The 20,959-nt window shown below is 48.2% G+C and overlaps 2 protein-coding genes across 4 annotated transcripts in view; both read right to left on the bottom strand.

The window, feature by feature from the left end:
• TMEM150C (transmembrane protein 150C) overlaps positions 1–9,472 on the bottom strand; it is a 29,074-nt gene extending 19,602 nt beyond the window's left edge. For 2 of the 3 annotated variants that reach the window (XM_050327248.1, XM_050327249.1), the window contains exon 1: positions 9,277–9,472. The gene's annotated coding sequence lies outside the window, so the exon portion shown is untranslated. The remainder of the gene's footprint in view (positions 1–9,276) is intronic. The other variant, XM_050327250.1, reaches the window with a different exon arrangement.
• Positions 9,473–11,440: 1,968 nt separating this feature from the next.
• The window catches only part of SCD5 (stearoyl-CoA desaturase 5), a 31,455-nt gene continuing 21,936 nt past the window's right edge, over positions 11,441–20,959 (bottom strand). The window contains exons 3-5 of the mRNA XM_050327334.1: positions 17,434–17,639; positions 13,695–13,927; positions 11,441–13,155 (exon numbers count right to left, since the gene is read on the bottom strand). Coding sequence (XP_050183291.1) covers positions 12,965–13,155; positions 13,695–13,927; positions 17,434–17,639 — 630 coding nt within the window. The 3' untranslated portion in view covers positions 11,441–12,964. The remainder of the gene's footprint in view (positions 13,156–13,694; positions 13,928–17,433; positions 17,640–20,959) is intronic.

Raw genomic sequence — 20,959 nt, 5'->3', positions numbered from 1 at the left:
TTTCTTGTCCCTCGTACTCTTCTTCTATTTACCTTTTGGAAGCACAAGCTCCTTTCTCTACTGCACTTTGCAGCTCTACGCTTTTGAAGAGATGTTCACTGTCCCCAAAGCAGCATTTCCTTCAGTCAGTCTGCACTTGTCATGGGGAAAACACCCAAGGGCTGCGAGCTTTTAAGGAGTGTGGCATAACCCAGCAAGCTTTCTCAGGACAGTTTTCCCTCACCAGCCTCTTCAGCCTGAGGACTCATGCCCTCTCCACAAAAAGAGATCCTCTTCTCCTTGTATTAACCACCAAGGCCCCAGAGAAGCAGCCATGAGATGATGGGCTGGAGGGTGACCTACAAGGAATGGACATGCAGTACCCACGACCTGGCTTTTGTCATTACTCTAAATTAGCCCTCTCTGGCATAGAGATTGTCACGGGTACAAACCACCATGTCAGTCTTTTGACTCTCTTTAGACCTGTGGAAATCATTTGCCCTGAGACAAGTACAAGGTAAGCAATCATACACAGGCATTTTTGTGGTGTTCACCACTGCCTCACCAGCATTCCTCATTTATAGGAATCAGTAACATTTGTTTACCAGTGTCCCAAGCTGCTGCAACCATAAATTGCTGTTTGTAGGGTGCCTGGATTAGGAGGAAGGTGCCATACAGCTTTTCACTTCATGTAAACCTGCTGCAAACACAACAGACAGAGGGGAGCAGGGAACAGCTTCCACCCGTTAAACAGTGGCCAAGTCTGCAAGCCTGTGTGACCAGCCTTTCCATCGCATCCAGAGGGCTTAAAACTTTTCATGTCTGTTGTAATATATTCAGAGCCAGACTTCTCCATAGCATAGGAGACCATAATAAACCACGTCTAAGAGTGTTCAGCTGGGCCAAGACCACACTAGGGAGGCTCTCCCTGACATCCTCAGTGGCTTGGCCAGGCAGAGGCCTCTCTTGCAGTCCCTGTGATGTCAAAACTGAAGCGCTGCTGGCTCTTCTGTCTCAGGCAGTCACCACTAGAAATCCCAGCGGCTCCTCACGGGAAGCAGGAAATCAGACAGGGAGGGTAGAAGTTCTGTCCCTAATTACCTGGATCTGCCTGAGATCAGGAAATCAAGGGGAGGATGCTGGGCACTCCCTCCACCACTGCAGCATACTAGTCCACATCATCCAGGCTTTTGCTTCCTTCCCTCTGCTACCCACAGAAGAGACAGCCCAGACCTCTCCTAATGGCACCAGGGAGCACCTCGGCCTCCCCTCCTACCAGACCTGCCCAATATGCCACCAGTTCCACAGGAACAGGTGAGCACAGCTCAGCAGCTCCTGGTGCTGGGCAGGAGGCCTCTGCTCTTGTGTGCGGTGGGCAGGGTGGAGGGAGGGCTTCCCTCCTGTCCTGCACACAGGAGCAGCTCTCCCAGAGGGAGCCAGGTCTGCATGCCTGCCCATGGCAAACACTTCTCAACGGAGCAAACAGCACTCATACAGGGAGACTGCTGCTCTGGTAGGCGCCTCTCCCCTGCAGGTATGACCGTCCAGAGGTAACCTCAGCATAAAATATTTGCATTATACCCTACACAGTGTATAATAATCTATAGCCATTTTAACGGTTCCTTTCATGGTTTTTGAAGTTTCATCAGTCTTCTTTTCCTCTCCTCCCATTCACTCCACCCTTCTCTCCCCCGCTGTTCACAATCTTTTTTGCTTTCTTTTCACTCTCATGCTGCTTTCATCCCTGAACCTCAGGTGACTGCTTCTGCAACCTGCAGGGACCCAAGGCAAGGGGAGCCAGGCATCTAGAGACCTTTGCAATACTTTGCAAGTCTTCTTGAGACAGCAAAAACCCACCATTATTCCCATTTTAGACAACAGGGCCAGTGAGTTGTTCACTGAGAGAAATCAGTGACCCAGAGGAGTGTGAACTCACGGAGTCCTGGTCCAAGATTTCTACTGCACCTGCCAGCCATCCCCTGTCCCAGTGTATCGTTCCCAACATATTGCCGTTTCTTTGCTTCCACTTAACCTGCAATTATAGCTCATCGTTTCAGCTTGGACTGCAGGATCAGGACCCTAAAGTGTCTCTGTTGGCCAAACCACAATCTTCCAATTTTCCAGTGTCAGGCTGCCCGGAAATGGCTGGGGGAGGAGAGGAAACCATGGACATGACATTTCTTCCAAGGAAAAACAATTGACTGTGTTGGTGTTCATACAAGCACACATCCCTGCTCTGCATCTGAAAAGCAAACACTGCAGCACAAAGAATTTTAAAAGGGGAAATGAAACAACTGCACTGACTTTCAGCACCCAAGCTCAGAAAATGCTGACCACTGAGCATGAAGAACCACAAGAAAATAATTTGACTTTTAATAATCAAGTCCCCTTCTTTTAGACAGTGTCATCTATTTGAGCAAGACACAACAGACAGTCAGTGTGCCAGGATATACCTTTCACACACTGCTCTCCTCCATGTTGAGTTGCTATCCATAATTAACCATACATGTGTACATTGCTCTGGCATAAGGGTAATGTTGATCAGACCATCTGTAAGGCTACTTTCACAAGAAGCTTTGTTTAAAAAGTAAAAAAAAAAAAAAAAAAGCAGAAGGGAAGGTTAACTCATAATTCCTGCAAGCTTTCTAGCTCCAGTGCTCTGAATCAAAGATCTGGCACAAGCATGCTGCTGTAAGGAAAAGCTAAGACTAAGATCCCAAGCAACCCCATCATCACCCTGGGACATCAGCACCCAGCATCTTTCTATTGCTCAGAAACAGGACCTCACCCTTCCTCCCCTGAGGGACCACAGCGGAGCCCACTGGCCTTTCTCAAAACCTCTTCCCCTCCTGGGAATTTAACTGGACACAGCCTGCATGTCCTGACAGGACATCCCGGCAGGATCTAGGGAAGGCAGGACCTGTCCCACCCCACAGCCTCAACCCAGGTGAGCTTCTCCGCAGATCCCTGTGCAGCAATCCCGGCAGACGAGCTGCCGAGCTCTGTCACCATCACATCCCTCAGCCCCCAAGGGATGCCACAGAGGGATTCACGTGTGAGAGCGATGCCAGAATCATGAACCTGGGAGATATCTTCCACAGTTGTGTCCTTCGGGCGCTGGGCGGAGCGGCTTTAATCCTCTCACCTATCCCGTGCCTACCTGCCGTAAGCCAGCGAGCTCCAGGACTGGCAGCACCGGGATCGCGGCGCCTCCCGCGCCCTGCAGCACCTGCGGTGCCCCCCGCCCGCCAGCCCAGCCCTGTCCTGCCCACCCTGCTCGCACCCGCTGCCCACGGGGAGCTCCGCGACCGCCGGGGGCGCCGGGACCGCGGCCGGGGAGAGGGCGGCTGGGCAGTGGGTGACGATTCGTGACAGGGAGGGGCGACGGCGAGACGGGAGGGGGTGTCTGGCGCTCCCAAGGGAGGCTCCCAGCCACGGCTCCCGGGAGCGGCTCCTACCTGCGGGTGGCTCCGGCTGCGGCTCCGGCCCCGGCGGCGGCAGCGAGCGGGGGCCGGGCTGGGGCCGGGCCCCCGCCCCGCCTCGCCCCGCCCCGGACGGGCGGGACCGCGGCCGCCGCGGCCATCGGGGGCCCTGGCAGGCGGTGTGAGCTCTGTGTCGTTCTGACCGCCGGGCTTGGGGTGCTGTGACGCGGCCACGGACGCCCCGGCACCTCAGAGCGTTCCCCGGGCACGGCCAAACCAAGCCCCGTGTCCGGCCGCAGCGCGGCGGGCTGGCCGCGGGCTCTCCCTGGCGCAGCCCAGGGTGGGGGTCCTTGCACTGTCCCCTTCGCTGCCCGCCCTCCCCGGCCCCAGCAGCACCTGCCCAGCCTGCGGCTCTGCTTGTGCTTTCTCCTCCAAACCCCCAGGGGCACAGAGGAGGGCTCGCCACCCCATGTCGGCAGCCTTCCCGGGAAGCGGGGCCCATTCGGATGAGTATTTTGAAAGGCCTAGAAGATCCAGCCACCCAGTATTGAGACACCCCAAGAAACAGCCTGGGACGAGTTGTTCTCTTCGACCTTTTTTCCCTTTCCTACCAGGTGGTGGGCTTTGTGATCTCTGTAAAGTATCTTTGTGGTCAGAATTTTGAGAGGAAAAAGTCCCAGCAAAACAGCTCAGCAATAACCATTTGGGACTGTTTCCTGGGGTGGAGGGGACCTTCGTGGGATTAGGTCAATGAGAATGCTACCACTTTTTTTTCCTTTCCCTCCCCTCTCTGACAGAATGACCGATGTTATTTATTGACATTCTTGTTTCTTCTAAAATCAAAGTAAGGTAGCACTTACTGAAGATTTTGTCATGGTGCTATCACTTATGAACCAACACAAAACAGATGCCTAAATCCACACCAGACCCCAGAAGTGAGCTGAGCTATACATCAGCAGTTTATTAGTGTTTCATAGCCCTTCTAGTGACCAAGCAACACTCCTTCACCCTGCAGCTTTGGCCCACATGGGACACCCTGAAGAGATTTCATCTCTTTGATCCCCAGGGGTTGAAACCCCCTCAAAGTCCTGATCCCCAGAGGAAGCACTGCACCAGTAGGCCCCCTGAGCCCTTACTAAAGTGGCTGCATCATCAAGGGAGGGGACAGACACTCTCACTGGAAGGCATGTGCTGTGTATGCTTCTTGGTGTTTTAAAGGCTGAGGGAGCTATTTTTAGAGCTGAAAGAACATTCTTCCTGCTCTGGTATTTCAAATCCTGTGCTATCTTGGACTAATAAATGGTTCCTTGCAGCATTTGTATTTTTGCAACCCCACAGAATCCAGAGATCTTGACCAGGTTTTCCCTCTGTGTGCACCTGACACTGTCCCATCTCTCTGCCACACTCAGGAGCCATGACAAGTGACTGCTGGGCATGGCATTTCCTTGGGCAAGGAGGTACTATCAACCCCTGTGTCACCAAGAGAGGCCTCAAAATCAGGTGCCTCCAAAAAAGTATGCTTGAAATATCAGCATTAGCCACATCCCTGACTGCAATGTTTCCCGTGATAGCAAAAGTCAAGGAAGCCCACTTTAACAGTAACAGAGGGGAGTTCTTTGAGTCCCAGTATCCCCTGGCTTTCAGCAGCCGAGGCTGAAGAAAACCTTCTGTCAAACAGGTGAGAAGTGACAATGTGCAGCCCTAGTGATTTTGGCCAGAAAGGAAAACACACCAACTAATCAGAAACTGCCTTAGTCACTTCACCTCTGCTGTCAGCCAAAGCTGGAAGGAAAACAATGCACCATATGGGATTTTAAAGCAATTTCATTTTTGGTAAACTCTGAGTGTCTGAGACATTTTGTTCACAGCTTTTTTTTTGAGCAGATGGTGCCCCTGTGAGTGCTGGAAAATGCACGATGCTGACAGGCCCACCAAAACCCTCACAAATTAAAAAATCACAGCTTAAAAAAGGGTACAGCCTGGGGACAACAACCATGTGCTGGAGCCCACCCAGTGCAGGAAGCAAGAGATGCAGGGAGGCATCAGCCATCAAGGGATGGTGTTACCTAGCTCCATAGAGATATCTCCTACAATCCCTTCTTCATGGGACAGCAGTCCCATGGGAGGAGCAGCCCCTCTCCTGTGAAACTCATCCTGCAGCATCCCCCTGTCAAGGACTGTAAGGGTGCAAAGGGAGGTAAAAAGCAACATGGGCATGTTGCTTTTGAGCTACATCCCACAATAATGCTTCCCCTGCCTCCCTCATGGTAAGGCTGCACATCCCAAATCCCACTGCAAGCTCACATTGACCTGTAGAACGAGTTTTTCCTCCCACATGTCCACTGACACTACCTTGGCAAAAAGTCAAGTAGCCATAAGTACATTCCCTCCTCTTGTTTGGGGTTATCCACCACCTGGCTTTCCAGGGGGTGAGTGTGCCAGAGGCTGACACTGGTGTCCCTCCCTGCTAAGCCCACGATTTGGAAGACACAATTGCAGTGACACTGGTGGGCAGACATGACAATGCTCCAGGGATGCCCTGAGCAGCACGTGACTTCTGTCCCAGCCTACACTGGGTTTTCCTGCCGGGCTTCTGAGACCCACTGGGGATGTGCCTGGGAATTTGCCTGGCCTGGAAAGCCAAACTGCTCCAACACAAATGAATGTTCACAATTATGGCTTTGCTTTGCTGTCTGTTCATTAGCATTTCCTCCCGCTGATGCATTATAGCACGTGCACGTTCCCTGTCCAAATTCCACAACATCATTGTTCTTCACGGGGACTGAACTGTGCACCATCTCACATCTACTTACTTCCAGGGACAGAGAAGTGGGAATTCTGAGCCTCCGTGTCTTGACATCAAGTAGTAGGGTCAGGCCTTGAAGGTGTTTTGCTTTTCATATTAAAGAGAGGACTACCACAGGCCTAATCCTTACTGCCCTTGTAGACCTCACTCGCAGCCCAGGAAGAATCAAAGCAACCTCATGCTCTCCCAGTTACAGTCCATCCCAGAGGGATATTACCACTGAGGACTGGCTATGGTTATCTGGGGCTGTTTTTCTGGGGACAAAAAGGTACACAGAGGTGAGGAAAACAGAAAAGGGAATTGCTTTGAGTTTGCTTTCATTCCTGGGAAATACATGTTTTCTGAAAAAATGTATATACCACCTGTTTTTCATGTCCTGCTCCATCTGCTCCAAAGCTGGAGTGAGGCCTGGCAAGAGATGTCACCCACCCAGAAACAGGAGCGGTGAGGTTAAATATGACATGGGTTGAATGGGGGTAAAACTGTCAAAACCCAGTTAAAACTGCTTCTCAGTTTAAGTGTTAACCCTCATTTCATTAGCCAGATCATTCTCTTACCAAAACCATCTGTTCTTTTATCCAGCTTTTTAAATATTGTGATAGACTTCATAACTCCAAATGCCCTGCTGATAAACAGATGCCATCTGAGCATGCACACCTTTGGCTTGGCTTTGACGAGGTGTGCTCGGGGTTCCTGGAGAGGCAGTCACCTGCAAAGGGCACTCTCTCACCTTAAGAAATATGCCCAGATTGATCCCAGCCCTCCAAGATGAACTGCTCCCTCTTCCCAGCTCACCCACATAATCCCAACTGAGTAAAATTCATCTGGATTTGGGAACGGAGCAGCAAATTGAAGAGACCCACTCCATTTAACTGCAACAAAGTGATACCATTTAAATGTTAGGAAGGGAAATGGAGCAAACGGAAAGAAAGTTATAATTTTTGGTTTGGTTTTTTTTTACATAAAAAGAGAAGTCAGAAAAAGTTACTGCTGTGATAGTAGATACATGGGATAAAGGGAACTTGCACCCAAGTGAGGGTGCAAACTCTGGGAAGGAAACCTCGAAATGCCAATGTCCTGTAACCAGACATCCCAACAGTGTATGCAGATCATCTGCTGCAGACTGGCATGCCCTGTCCCCAAGAGGTACATGTTTTAACCTGGCAGAGGAGCAGTCCTATATGAAGCACAGAAAATGATGTGGGGAAAAAAAATTGGGTTTTTTTTCAAGGATAATGATATTGTGTAAAATAATTCTTTTCTGTTATGGTGCTATAAACACTAATGGAATTGTGTCAGCCAGGAAAATTTAGTACCTCCAGTTAATACCAAGGTTAGGTATACTGTGCAGACATGGTAGACATCATTTCACCTACACTTTTTATCTGTGCTGCTCACTGGAGCTTTCCCCGCAGGTATTTTCAAAGACCTGCAAAAGAGGATTTTATGTTTTTACTGTTCTGCATGCAGGCCTTGCTGCTCATCTTCTTCTCTTGGGCAGTAAGATATATCTTTAAAAATGCAGCTTGTGTGAGGCAAAACCTCACCTTGCAGGTGCACAGGGGCCAGACCTTTGCTCTTTGGCCTTTTGCCTGTAGCCCCAGCTTGGCCACAGCTGGTGCAGGAAGGGAGGGGCAGTGGCAGAGCTCCTGGCACAAGGCTGCAAACCGCTCACCTCCCTGGGACTCGCAAGTGTGGCTGTACCAAAGCCAGCAGGTCGGGGTGGGAATGGTGGCAGCTGGGGCACAGAGTGGTTAGACAGACCTGCTGGGATCATTTGACTGCAAAACTGTGGTGGACATTTTTTAAGCATTTTCTCAGAAAAAGCCTAAATCAGCATTTGACTCTCCAGGGAGTGGGACAGCAGGAGATGCACTCAGTAAAAGCAGCATGTGAGGGGTGACTGGAACAGCAAAAGCCTCCAAACCATCCAGTGGGCAACTCTGACGATGCAGGAGCACCCCAGGAGTTTTGATTTTTCCCCCTATTCTCCCCTGTTTAGTGGGGCTGGCGTTGCTGGGTATGAGCCCCTGGATGCCAGAGGTTTCTGCTCCTGAGCTGGGCCCAGCTGAGTCACTGGGAGAGCTGGGGCACATGGGCACAGGCTGGCAAATGCCTCCTTTCCCACTGGGCTCTGCTTTCAGTTTTGCTTTTCTTTCTTTTAAAGTAAGATTTTAAGGGAAATTGCACTATGATTCCCGGATACACCCCAGAAGGTGGTGAAAAGAAACCCCGTAATAACACCCTGTGAGACCCTTTCTAGGTAAGGGTACAGCTATAAAACAGACTAGGAGCAAAAATTTCAAGGTACTACAAGTCCAGCCTGCTTTTGGGAGCTGATATACTGTCAACTGATAAAAATCTCTCCAAACTCAGAGACCTCTCAGTTGCAAATAACCCAAACGTTAGCTAACCACAGCAGATAGGTCAGTCAACGCATTTCCAGCATGGCATGGACTCTCAGGCTCATGTGGACACAGGAGACCTTTTAGAAGATTTTTTTTTTTTCCCTAGGAGCCTCCCACACCAGCAGCTGAACGTGATACCTGAAGTCAGCCACATTTCCCATCTGCTGGGCTTATTTCTAGAAAGCTGTGTTCTGGCTGCTGGCCAGAGGACAGCAGTCACCTTGCACTTGCAAGCTGCAGAGATAGGGATGCAGACACCACCGGGGTTCACAAGCAGAGCCACTGGAGGAAGTGGGCAGAAATCTGCCCCTCATGCCTCAAGAGCAGCCTCCTCTGCAACTCCAGCAATCCACTGCTTTCACCAGGTATTTTTAAACTGGCCCAAGGATAAGGTGACCTGCCCAGGGCTGACCACCCGCCTTTTTCCCACCCCAGCTCTACATGCAAGTGCCAAGTGAAGTTTTGGTGCTGCTGCACAGGACCCTGGTGCAGCACCCAGCCCAGTGGTGCAGAGCAGGACTGCTGCTAGCTTTCCTGAGCATGGCAGTGGGGGCTGTCAGGCAGGAGATGGCACAGGAGATGGCACAGGAGATGTCTGCTCCACTTGGCTGCTTCTCAGGGACTGCAAACCCTCATGCATTTCTTCAGTACCAGTACTCACCCTATCACCGCAGCACCTTTGTCAAGGTGTAACTTCAGCTCCAGCAGGTTTTGCTCACGCTTGCCTCCTGCTCCAAGGATTATCCTGACGCAGCCCAGCCCGTGTGCCCAACTGCGGCAGAGATGGGGTTAGATGGAGCCTGGATGTTCCCCTGCAGTCAGCCACCACAACCTTGGTCTCACCCCACACCGTGGCAGTGGTGTTTGTACACAGCCCTGAGCGGGGGCAGGTTTCATCACTGTTTGCATGGTCAAGTACACACTGTAAGTTACAGATTAAATCCTCCCGCAGCAATTGTGCCAAGTGCCAGGGCAGACACAGCGCTCCCTCGAGCCAGCCCACGGCAGAAAGCAGGTGATCTGCTTGGGGATTTCTGCTGTGGAAGGAGCACGTGGCTCCAGAGCCAACACCGCACTTCCTAAGGGCCCCACCAGTTCTGAGAAAAGAGGTAAAACAGATCCAGTCCCTGCCGTGTGCCAAAGCTGAAAGCCTGGAAACACTCAGTCCGACACAGCATGGGGCAGAGCACAAACGCCTCTTGTTCCCGGTCCTAGGTAGTGTTATTCCAGATGGTTCAGTGTGCTGAGAACAGAGTTTAGACACAACAGAAGATAAGGCACTCTCAGACATCAGGTCTTAGATGACAGTCTAAGGTTAAGTCCAGCCTACAGCCAGCTACTGATCCACCAGCAGTCCTTCTACACTTTTGCACTGCTCAGAAACCACCAGCAGGTCCTTAATCACCAGATCAGCAGGAGAGGTGCCAAAGGCTGCAGAAAAAAGTGCCTTACCAGGGCTTCTCCACATCACTGCATGCAGCTGTGGATTGATCTAGCAGCTACTCTGGGAAGTGGCTGGGACCCTTCCTGTCTCCCAGAGACCCTACATCTTCTCAAGGAAGGGGAGAACACACTATAGAACATGACCAAAATGATTTTAAAAAATAAAAGCAAAACAAATTATTCAAGAAGTTAAAAACAAACCCACTCACCCCCCCTCCCCCCCCCAACAAATCCAAACAAATAAACAAAAAAAGGAAATGCATGGAAGTATTCCTTGTTTTACCAAATTTTGAGGCACCATCTTCAGAAATCCTCTTTAGGAATCTTCCTGCAAAAGCTAGCTGACATTTTTTTATCAACTCCACCACATGGAGAAGTTCATTTACAGAAACAGGAGCTCAGGTAGTGTAAACTTTAGGATAAGGCTTTTGATGGAGGAGCTTTTCCTTTTCTGAATTATGTTTATTTTCAGTTTTGCAAAACCAGGTTACTTGCCAATGATTTCAATACCTATCTCAGATCCCTGAAACCCACTGCTGCTTCTGAAGTCTTAGAGCTGGGGAGGGCAGGGGGAATATTACCTTGTTATACTTTCAGGTAATCAGAGAGGTTCAGAACAGCATGTACCTCTTTGCAAGGCCAGTTATTCTTCTTACACCACGTACTTGCCAGGAATCAGCTTAAGGAAGTCCAAGTAATTGCAGCACAAAAGAAAAATGATAAAGATCAAGAGGAAGTTGTGTCTCCTAGTGTGTGGGAAATCCATTCACTGCAGCTCTCTGGTCAGGAAATCGCACAAATGAAATGATGGAAGCACCAGTGAGATCAGGCACTTGCACATCTCCCAAGCTTCCTACATCCAAACACCAAGTCCAAACTATTACCTGAATGACCCTGAAGGCAGGTTTCCTGTGGTTTCTACTGCTCTCCAATGGCCTGTTGACTGGACAAAGATGGAAGCAACAGTGGAAGCAATCTTCCTAACCAGCAGGTCAGAAGCCTCCCAGCTCTGGGACCCTGTTTGTTTGGTCAAAGTGTTGTCCTGCAGTCACACTGGGCTGGTATTTTTCTTTAAAGTGGGATTTTCAAGTGCAAGAACTTGCCACGTTCTCCTCTCAATCTTGTGTCAGCTTCAATTTTCTTTTTCCCCCTCTATCAGCTTGGCCACTACTCCCGAAGTTATCAAATCTCTTCACGCCCTTCCATGTGACAACCTCCTCTTCCACTGACATTCAGAAATGCTGAGGAGGTAGGTATTTTGAAAACGCTGCAGCAACTGAGTAGCTGGAAATGCCAAGCAAAACCCTGCTGTAATTCTGATGTGAGATGCACAAAGCCCTTTGCTCTGGGAGACGTTTCAAAACAAAACGCGGCAGCCAGTCTAACTCATAACTGTTTATTGTAAATCACTCAAGAGTTTACACATCATTAATGACAAAATAACACTTTTAAAACACCTGCTGGATGAAAGACAGAATAAAGACAACTCTTTTATATTATATGGCATCATTTAAAAAACAAGAAACGGAACAAAAAAGAAACCATTTTATTTTTTTCCCCACTTTTGCATCTTTCCTGAAAATATCTGGGCCTGAGTCTCAGTTATCTCAAGATCCCTGCCTTGCCCAGGGCATGGGGCTGTGTGGCTGGGAAACAGGCACTCCCTCTCCAAGGGGCAAGGCAGTGACCTTCCTTATAAATGAAAATCATGCCCTCTATCTTCAAAAGTGCTCCAGTGCTGACAATACAAAGCCTCTCTCCTGCACTGGCTAACATCTAACACAAAGGGCTATATGTCCCATTAAACCCACATGCCTTTTTTTTTTTTTTTATATATTTTTCCTTTTTTTCCTTTTTTTCTTATTTTTTTTGGTTAAGCAAGGCAACTGTTAAAATTCAGAAGCTACATAACTGTCTTTATATTTTGCTCAGAAACCAATGGATGTTGCATGCAGCTGAAATATTAGTACAGACTCTGACTTAGATAAAGGTCAGTTTTCTAAGACCCGCTAGTCAAAGGCAGAAAAAGAAATTAAGAGGCCTCCTGTGCAAAACGAGCTAAAATATGCATGCATTGATGGCCATGACTGATTAGAATATAACTTAGGTCTCCAAACGTTGAAACCGAAGCTTTATTTGGCTTAAGAGATAGTTGAGCTCTATACATTTACAATTACAATGTATATGTGACAACAAAGGAATCATCTCAACATAGCATCAGTTGTTATTTTGGCCTGTATAGAGACTAATCTTTAACACAAAAGCCTGCTCAGCAATAAATGTTTTTCATATTTAACAAAGACAGCAGTGCACTGGGCTGGCTAACAGGGCTAACAAAAAGAAGAAAGCAGGTTTTCAAACTAACATTTAACTACATTTGGGGTGATTTTTCCCCTTGGACATACTGTGTTTTCCATCGGTGCTGTTACTATCCTTTCCATTAGTATGTAGCTGACACAGCACATCGGGCCCTGCCCCATCCCCTCGAAAGATGCGTCTCAAAAGCATATTTGATTAACAGTAGAAACAAAAACCTCTCCTAACTGCACTTGGAAAGGACAGTTAGTTCTTTAACCTGCCAACATTTACCATAAACAAGCAAATTACAACAAATCTCAGACATGAACTACAGTGACTAAAATCAAATCTCTCTCCTGTTTAACTGCAATATTAAATAATATGTAACATTTTTACACTTAATAGTCTTAAGTTTGGACATAAGACAGCTAGTAAGTGGAAAAAAAAAAAAAAGCTGTGGCCGAATCTGTTTCTGGGGAATTAATTCAGCCCAACTGATCTGAAAAAAAGTAATTTTACCAAGAGGTAAATCCACCACAGGCACGGGGTTGCACTCACATCCACCCACCCACGCGTAGAGCAGCGCTGGCACAGCGAAGCGTTACTTTTCAGGCACTGCCATCTCCAGTCCTTTCCTTGCGAGCCTGGATCATCTCCTTCGGAGCCTGCTTGCGGTCAGTGACCAACCCCAGCCAAAACATGAAGTCAATGAACCAGGTGGTGGGGTTGAACTTCAGGCCCAGCTCACTGGCTGAGTAGTCAAATGGGAAGGTGTGGTGGTAGTTGTGGAAACCCTCACCTGGAAAACAGAGAGGGAGTTTAAAGACCACATGGCTGGCACTTCTATCGACTCAGGAACACACTCAGGTGGGACATCCCAACACCCATTTCCCAAGTCTTGCATCTAGTGGAGGTTACACTGCACCACAGCTATGGGAGACCCAAACGAGACTCCACTTCAGTACTCCGGGCTTTCCTCCCCAGTAGGAAGGGGCACATCCCACTCCTTACACTCAGGGAAGAAAACCATAAGTGCTTCAAGAGGGGATGCACAACTGAGTAAGAAGCGGGGTCACTTACTTCTGCTGCCCTATCCCCAGCCAGCTGCTGAGAAGAGGATTGCTACTGTGTGCTAACACCTCTCTTCCCAGAGGCTACATGACATTACTTCAATGCAAAACAAGGGAGCCTTCCTCTAGGATGTGCAAGCTCCAGCCTCCTTCAAGCCCTGGCTCCAAGTGGTGTCCAGCTGCAAGGTGCCCAAAGCCCCAGCCAGGGCGAAATGGGATGGGGTGTGGCTCTGAGTTTGCAAGCTCTGCCTGGGGCTGCTGCGCTTACCGATGGCTCCCAGCGTGACCAGGGTGTTTTGCCGAGGGTTGATGTGCTTGTCGTAGGGGCGGTTGCCGTACATGTGGGCAGCGCTGTTCACCAGCCAGGTGACGTTGAGAGAGATGGTGTACCGGAGGATGGAGGCGAGGAAGTAGGCGTTCCACAGGCTCTCGCCCCAGAGGTACCACGGCACAAAGGTAGGGATCACAAAGCACATCAGCACAACTGAACTCTTGTAATACCTACCGGCGTTACAAGACGAGAGAAAAGAAAAAGACGGGGAAAGAAAAGGACACCATTACTGTGGTGGGAATGACAGCTGGGGTGAATGGGGCTAGGCCTCTGGAGATATGGCTCTGCCAGAAACACCTAGCATAGCCTGGGCTGGTTCCCACAGCAAGGAACATTTCAGACATCCACAGTCATGACGTAACTTTTCCAGGAGCAATTCAAAATGCCAAGACAACCCAAACGCCCAAAGCAGCCAGTAGCACTGAAGTTGAACAGCTGAGACACAGTCCCAAAGCAAACCTCTCAAGCTGAGCACCTTTAAATCTGGGGAAGTGCAGAGCTGACTGCACACCCAGGGTCTAGAGTCCACCTCTGGGACTGTAAAAGCCCAGGGCTTGGCAGAGTTGTGTCAGAAACACATTCACTGCTAAGAGCCAACAAAGACTTTCCTGTGCTCATGTCAGAAGGGAACCTGCAGCACACAGCAGGAGCAGCTCCTTTCTATACCACTGCAGCTGTATGAGCTCCAACAGTGGCAACAGGCCCGAAGCACCTGCTGAGAGACCACAGGCAAACTCTGCCAAGGGTAAAGAGAAAGATGCACCTTGGCCTAGGGGCCAGGAGGATTGGCTGGTACAAGCCCCAGCACTCCTCCACACACTGGACAAAATCAGTGTGCAGTGCAAAACTGGGAGGAAGAGAGGGAGCTGAGCAGTCTGAGAACAAACAGGAAAGCTTCACAGTACAGCTAAAGCCACACACCCAGATGGGGCAGGGAAGAGAAAGTGTAGAATGCATGGAGCACGAAGGTGAAGAACAGGAGAAACAAAGAGAAAAGTCATGCTGGGTAAATTAATCCAAGTCAAGTGGAGACAAGGAGAAACTCAGCAAGAAGTGGAGAGACAAAGTCAAAATCAAGATCTGAAATAAACAGCTCTAAATGGAGAATGGGCTAACTGTGCTCAGAAGCAGGGAGCAGCAAGACAGTGCAGCTTGAGAGCCACCTACAGTGTGTCCCCAGCTCCAGGGGAAACAAGGTCTGCCTTCCCCACTGAGCTCTTATACCTCCCTGCAGGTATTTACTCCAGATTTACTACAATGACCCTGGGGTATCATCATCAAAGCAAGTTGCCACATGAAACTAAAGTGGTAGGCTGATGTGACAGGACCTTGAAGGGTGCAGAAAGAAAAGAAATGCAAAGTAAGACCCATCTTATTTGTGCCCATATGACAGGTTTAAAATAGATCTCTGCTTTCGATGAGTTTTCTGGAAGTGATGAGGAAGAACAGAGTTTGGATTTGTTAAACAATTATTAAAACTTTGCATTTGCTGGAAGTTTTTCAGGTAGGAAGAACTGTCATCTTGGTTTGACAAAACCAAACAATTTTCAATTAAAACCACAGAGGATTGGAAAAATGTTAATATTAGCAGTATTTTTAAAGGAAGAATGTTTTCATGAACATAGTTCTCATCTGTAACACCCCAACGAGTTTTGATCATCTTGTATAGGGAATAAATCAACTTCTTGCCTTGCAAGTTCTTTGTTTGCTATTTTGTGTTGTGGTTTGGAGGTAGTGCCTCATATGCTGGGCTCCATAAGGAGATCTGCAGCTCTCCAGCAACATCAGCCATAGTGAAAAGAGAGCATCTTCTCAGCTCTCTCACAGAACTCTGTCTTCACTTACCTGAGCCAAGGCCCTCCAAGGAAACAAGTCCCCATTCTTTACTCCACCAAAGATAACAAACAATTTCCCACTCATATGAATGACTTCTGATAAGGTTTGCAAACCTCATCAATTCAAGGCCAGGATTTAAGTAGAGATGGGGGAGAAAAATACTTTCCAGTCCAGAAAACTCCTTCAAAGTTCAAAGCCTCTACCACTCTGGGAAAATAAAATAAAATATGAAAACAGTTTATCAGGCACCAATAAAACTATTCTGTGAGTTGCAAGAAGCCCAGACTGAAGCCTTTGATGAAGACATGTCGATCAGCACATGAACACCTGAACAGCACTTGACTACATTGTCTCCCTTTGACAGAAACATCCACCCTGGAATAAGAAACCTCCTTACCTGGAGTTCAGGGGAACCAATACCTCAATACATGCTTGGGGAACAGCACTTGCTCTCACCACATGAAAACTTTGTCATGAAGACACTTCACCTGTGAGCTTTTCTCTCACATCACATGCAGGATTAGTGCTCTGTTATTCACAGAGGGTAAACTTTGCTGTCAGTCATCCCTGGAGCAGTACTGTGATTTCAGCTGAAATGATGTGGTTTTAAACTGATTGAGTGGTAACTCATCCACAGCTCAGCAGCACCACTAAATTCAGCAAAGCTAACAATTTGGCCTTAAAACAAAACGTGACAAGAAGGATTTATTATAATTCTTACTGATCTGACCTACCAGGTTTTCCATGCTGTCAAAAACCCCCAACATTTCAACCTTGTAGAATGGAGAAATGAGAGTTCTGATTCCCAGATAAGGGAAGGTAAACTCCAAAGTCCTAAATTCAAATTCAGAGCAAAGACATCTGCAAAGATACAACTTCCCTGCAGAAAATGTGCTTCCTCACTACACAACCTTTGCAGCGTAACTAGAGCAGTAGAGCCTACTTCTTATGGGATGGTGTTGTCTTGGAAAAGGTAATAACTAAGAGGAGCTGCAGCAAACTGCGTGGAAGCTGTTGCAAACAGGCACTGCCAACCAAGGAACCAATAAAAGCAACCATATGTGGAGGGCAGTATTCCTCACTCTTGGAGCATTCCCAATACAAGGTTAATTTTTGCATTAGAGAAGTCTGTGCACTAGCAGAAAAAACCTGATTTCTGGACTCCACTGACTGCTCCCCTCACCCAGAAAATACACAGAAATGGCCTTATGCAATTTTCCAAAGTGCCTGGATTAAATGCTTGCAGGCAGAAAGAGTCTTCTTGTGCCTAAAGCACAGGTACTCACATAGAGGACAAAGAATGTTGCTGAATTCCCACCTCTCATAGCGTGTGTAGCAAACTGAACTAGGCCTGTGCTAATTCTCAAGGGAGATAATTAATCCTGTGCAGGATAGCAGTCTTGGGAGAGGAAACACTTGGCCTGCACTGGCCCATGGTGCCAAAGATGACTTTGCAGAGTGAAATGTGCACTTCTGCCCCAAGGCAGTTAGTGATTACAGCAATTGCTCCTATGATCAAAGCAGAAGGCCAAGATCCGAGCAACTTCTGCCACAGCTGTTTTCATAACCAGCCCTGGCTTTTTGGAAAAGCAGAGGGACGAGGACAGAACTCGCTGTTTGTGCAGCAAGGCCTGTAAGGACACTCAGCAAGTTTCAGCAACATGGCAACAGTGGGGGCCAGAGGGAAGGCAGTCCTAATGCCTGCCATCAAGGTGGCAGGGAGGATACCTCAGGAAAGAAAACGGAAAGATAAAAATAGGGAATCAGCCGCAACTAGACAAGCAGGCAGAAGGATCTCTCCACCCCCACCTCACGTTGGGGGTCCAGCGCTCTCACTTACTTTCTTTGGAACCTGACGACAGGGTCATCCAGCAGGTCGGTGAAATCCAGCTTCCTGCCCTTCTCTATGACGTCCCGGTGCTTGCGCACGAACAGCCAGCCGATGTGGGAGAAGAAGAAGCCGCGGCGGGCGTTGTGCGGGTCCGCGTCCGTCTCCGAGTACTTGTGGTGCACACGGTGGTCGCGGCTCCACTCGTAGATGTCATTCTGGACAGAAAGCGTGGTGGGTGGGGTGAGAGGAGAGGGGCCGGGCAGTGCAACCTCCAGCTCCTTCCCCACACAGTGGCAGCACCAAGCCCCTCTCTGATGCTGCTCAAGAAAGGTTATTGACTAAAAACATCTCGAGGGACCCCGGCTTTGCAGACAGACAGCCCATCACACTGTTCCCTGTCAGAACAGGACCTGCTCCAGGAACTGGTGACACAGACTGGACACGTCTCAGGGCTGGAGATGACTGGAAGCTAGCAGCCTCTTGGGAGTTACCACCATCAAACCACCCTGGTACTGTGCCCTCCCTGGGAATTTGTTGTCTGAGTTACCATCATCAGTCTGCCCTGGGTGTTCACTGCCTGAGGATGGACCCTGATGGGCTGAAGGGATAGGGTACATACATGTTTACATTGTTATTTTAAGAGCCTGCCATGGGGGAGCTTGCATATTTATTTTCAGGGAACTACTGTGCAGAGGCTCTCAGTTCTGGCACCCTTTTCCTGAGCTGGTTGCAGCTGGTGACCACTGACACCCTCCAGGCACAAACACAGCACTGAAAATGGGACAAAGCTTGTGGATCACTACAACTACTGTAGTGTACAACATTACACTGAAATGCCTTATGGCTGTAAAATTTCACGCTTGGATCCATAAACAGAGACTTTCTGAGTTTACTGAGCAGAAGGGATTTCAGCCTCCCAATTTGCTTTGCAGGATGCACTGGCTGAATGCACTGGACTAAACTGGTGGCTTTTGCACTGGTGCCAAGCTATTAGTGCAGGGCATTGTAAGCATGTACAACACTTGCAAACCTCGGGCCACATACTCATTTATGAATTGAAATGCTCAACACCAGCACCAAAACATGGAAATGTTAGTTAATGCTCAGATCCACAAGAGTGTGAACTTTAATTGGAAAGTTCTTAGCAGAGTGTGCTTTCCTCTGCTGTTTCCATCTTTGCACACTCAGGGAGGTACCCAAGCAGTAATACCCAAAGGAGGGAAAGGCTTGGGTTAATTTTAGGAACTGCACCCACAGCCACCAACCACAGCAGCTTTGCTCCCAGGAGAACCGGGCAAACCATTTGCGGTGCCTTTGAGGTAAGTGCAGGGCGCCAGCCATCGTGGTACTGAATATACCACAGGACACAGCAAGCACAGGCTGATGGCAACTGTCTGTATCTGTACTTTGTGAGACAAAAGCCCTATGCTGAAAGCATTGCGGAAATCATTGCTCTTTCTCTCAGCTACTAATATTTGAGAGAAACCACAGGGGGGGACTCCAGGAACAACTGCACAGAGCAGCCAAAGAATCCAGCTCAGATGTCTCCACGTCCAATTTCAGCTTTGCAAAAATGCTCTCTGCCTGCAAGAGCACACAAGGGACAAGAGAGGAACAAAAGCCCCAGAGAGATCTCAACTCCACCGCATTCAGTTTTGCTCAGCCCTGTTTTGTTGTCATGTCGTGAATGCAATGATGCTGGGAGTGGGCTGGGGATGAGGGGAACACTTTTCTGCAGCACTGACTCATCTAAGCCATTGAGAGGAAGCAGTGAAGATTGGCCCCTTGCCAGCACTCCAGTATGTTGCATCTTACCTATCCCACTGCATGAGAAAACAAAGTAAACTGAGTGAAGCAAAGGAAGCCACCAAAGTCCTCAGTAAAATCAAGGGGAGACCTTTACCTTCCTGGAGGAATCAAAGGGAATGAAAACCTCTACACTGCTTCAAGTGGCTTCAGTGGGAATATCCATGACTGGAAAATGCCAAGATTAAGTAATTTAAAAATAAAATGGGGTTATGCAAGAAGCACATTTAGAAAAGATCCTCTTTCTTAACCACAAATAATTTTTCAAGTGAGCCGATTGATCAGTTTGTCACAAGAGCACTTGATAAATTATTTGTGGGACAGCAGATAACCAGGCAAAGCAATGATACTTTGAGAAATTACCTTGGCTTTTCATACTGCAGCAAACACCTGCAGGGCTGGCAAAAGACATGATTCCCCAGATGAAAGGGTTAAGAAGCTGTGAAACAACTGAAATGAACCTAATTAAAACCCACAAAGGCTAAGAGGAAATAAAGGCCAGAGGCCAGAATTGTTGACAATAAATACACCAAGAGCTGGAGCACAGCATGTGTTAAATATGCTCCAAGCATATAAATAGCAACCAGTTTTTCAGGAACACATTGCTTTTGATCAAGTTTAGGTACGCACAGGGGTGAAATCCCTTCCAAAGCAGAGAGTGACAATATCATGCTGTGACAGTGATGCAGACATGAGGTTTCATTAAGCATTCCCTTAATAAACCTGCAGACTGAAACGTGTCCATAGACTGGGCTATGAAACAGTCTCAGTGTGCTGACACAACTTTCCATCCAGTGACTCTTGCTGTGTACAAATGCACCCAGCACAATCTCAGCTGAACAACACAGCTTGTGTCACAGTGATGGCATCAGCACAACGCAGTGAGCAGTGGAGACACCAGCACATCCCAGCTGAGATGCTGGAACTTAAAAGATGAGGAGATTGATAAACTGGGTATTACCTATGTCTGAAACAGACATGTGACAGCAAGAAGCACAGTCTTTCAAAACTGTGAGAGCTTCATTCTAGATGAAGAAACACAGCTCAGCATGCTCCAATCATAAAAAATTGCACCAGGGCACATAGCAAAAATGGATGCATCTGATGGTATTTCAGAGGAAGTATAGGATATCACAGCCCACACAGCATCAAGCTAAAAGTCTACAGCAAAGTTTCTTTCCTCTGTCCTTCAAGAAGTCTGAATATTTCCTCAATATTTAACATCCAGGGATGCTGGAGGTATCTCCAGTGCTACCTCTTCCTCCCACAGCCAACATGAAGGAGATGGACCTGAAAATTCATCACTTGCTGTCAGCTTGTGGTGGTAAAAACAGCCTTTACCAGGCTGTTTTTTACAGATGTCACGGTAATTAGCAGCAGGCTTCAGACTACTTAAAACTTAGAGCAGGCAATTCGGCTTTTCATTTTCTTTCTGATACGAAGGGCACAAAGGTGGCCTGATGTTACTTTGAAGTACTTCCCTGCCTCAGAATCACACCATGTCCTCAGACAAAAGCGGTGATGAGGCCAATGCGGCCGAGAGCAAAATCCATGGCAACAGGGGAGCAGAACGCAATGAAATCCCAGTGTGCAGGCTCACTGTAACCAGCTCAACACATTCATTTAAATTATGAAAGATAAGATCAGCTGTGTAACAGAAGCATAGTACCAGGGGGTTCTCAAAACTCAAAACAGTTGTTTAACACACTGAGCAAAGGGATTGTAAAGC

The sequence above is a fragment of the Myiozetetes cayanensis genome, unplaced genomic scaffold, assembly GCF_022539395.1.
Source record: "Myiozetetes cayanensis isolate MyiCay16 unplaced genomic scaffold, myiCay2020 scf33, whole genome shotgun sequence".
Classification (NCBI taxonomy): domain Eukaryota; kingdom Metazoa; phylum Chordata; class Aves; order Passeriformes; family Tyrannidae; genus Myiozetetes; species Myiozetetes cayanensis.
This window is presented reverse-complemented; position numbering and strand designations above follow the sequence as displayed.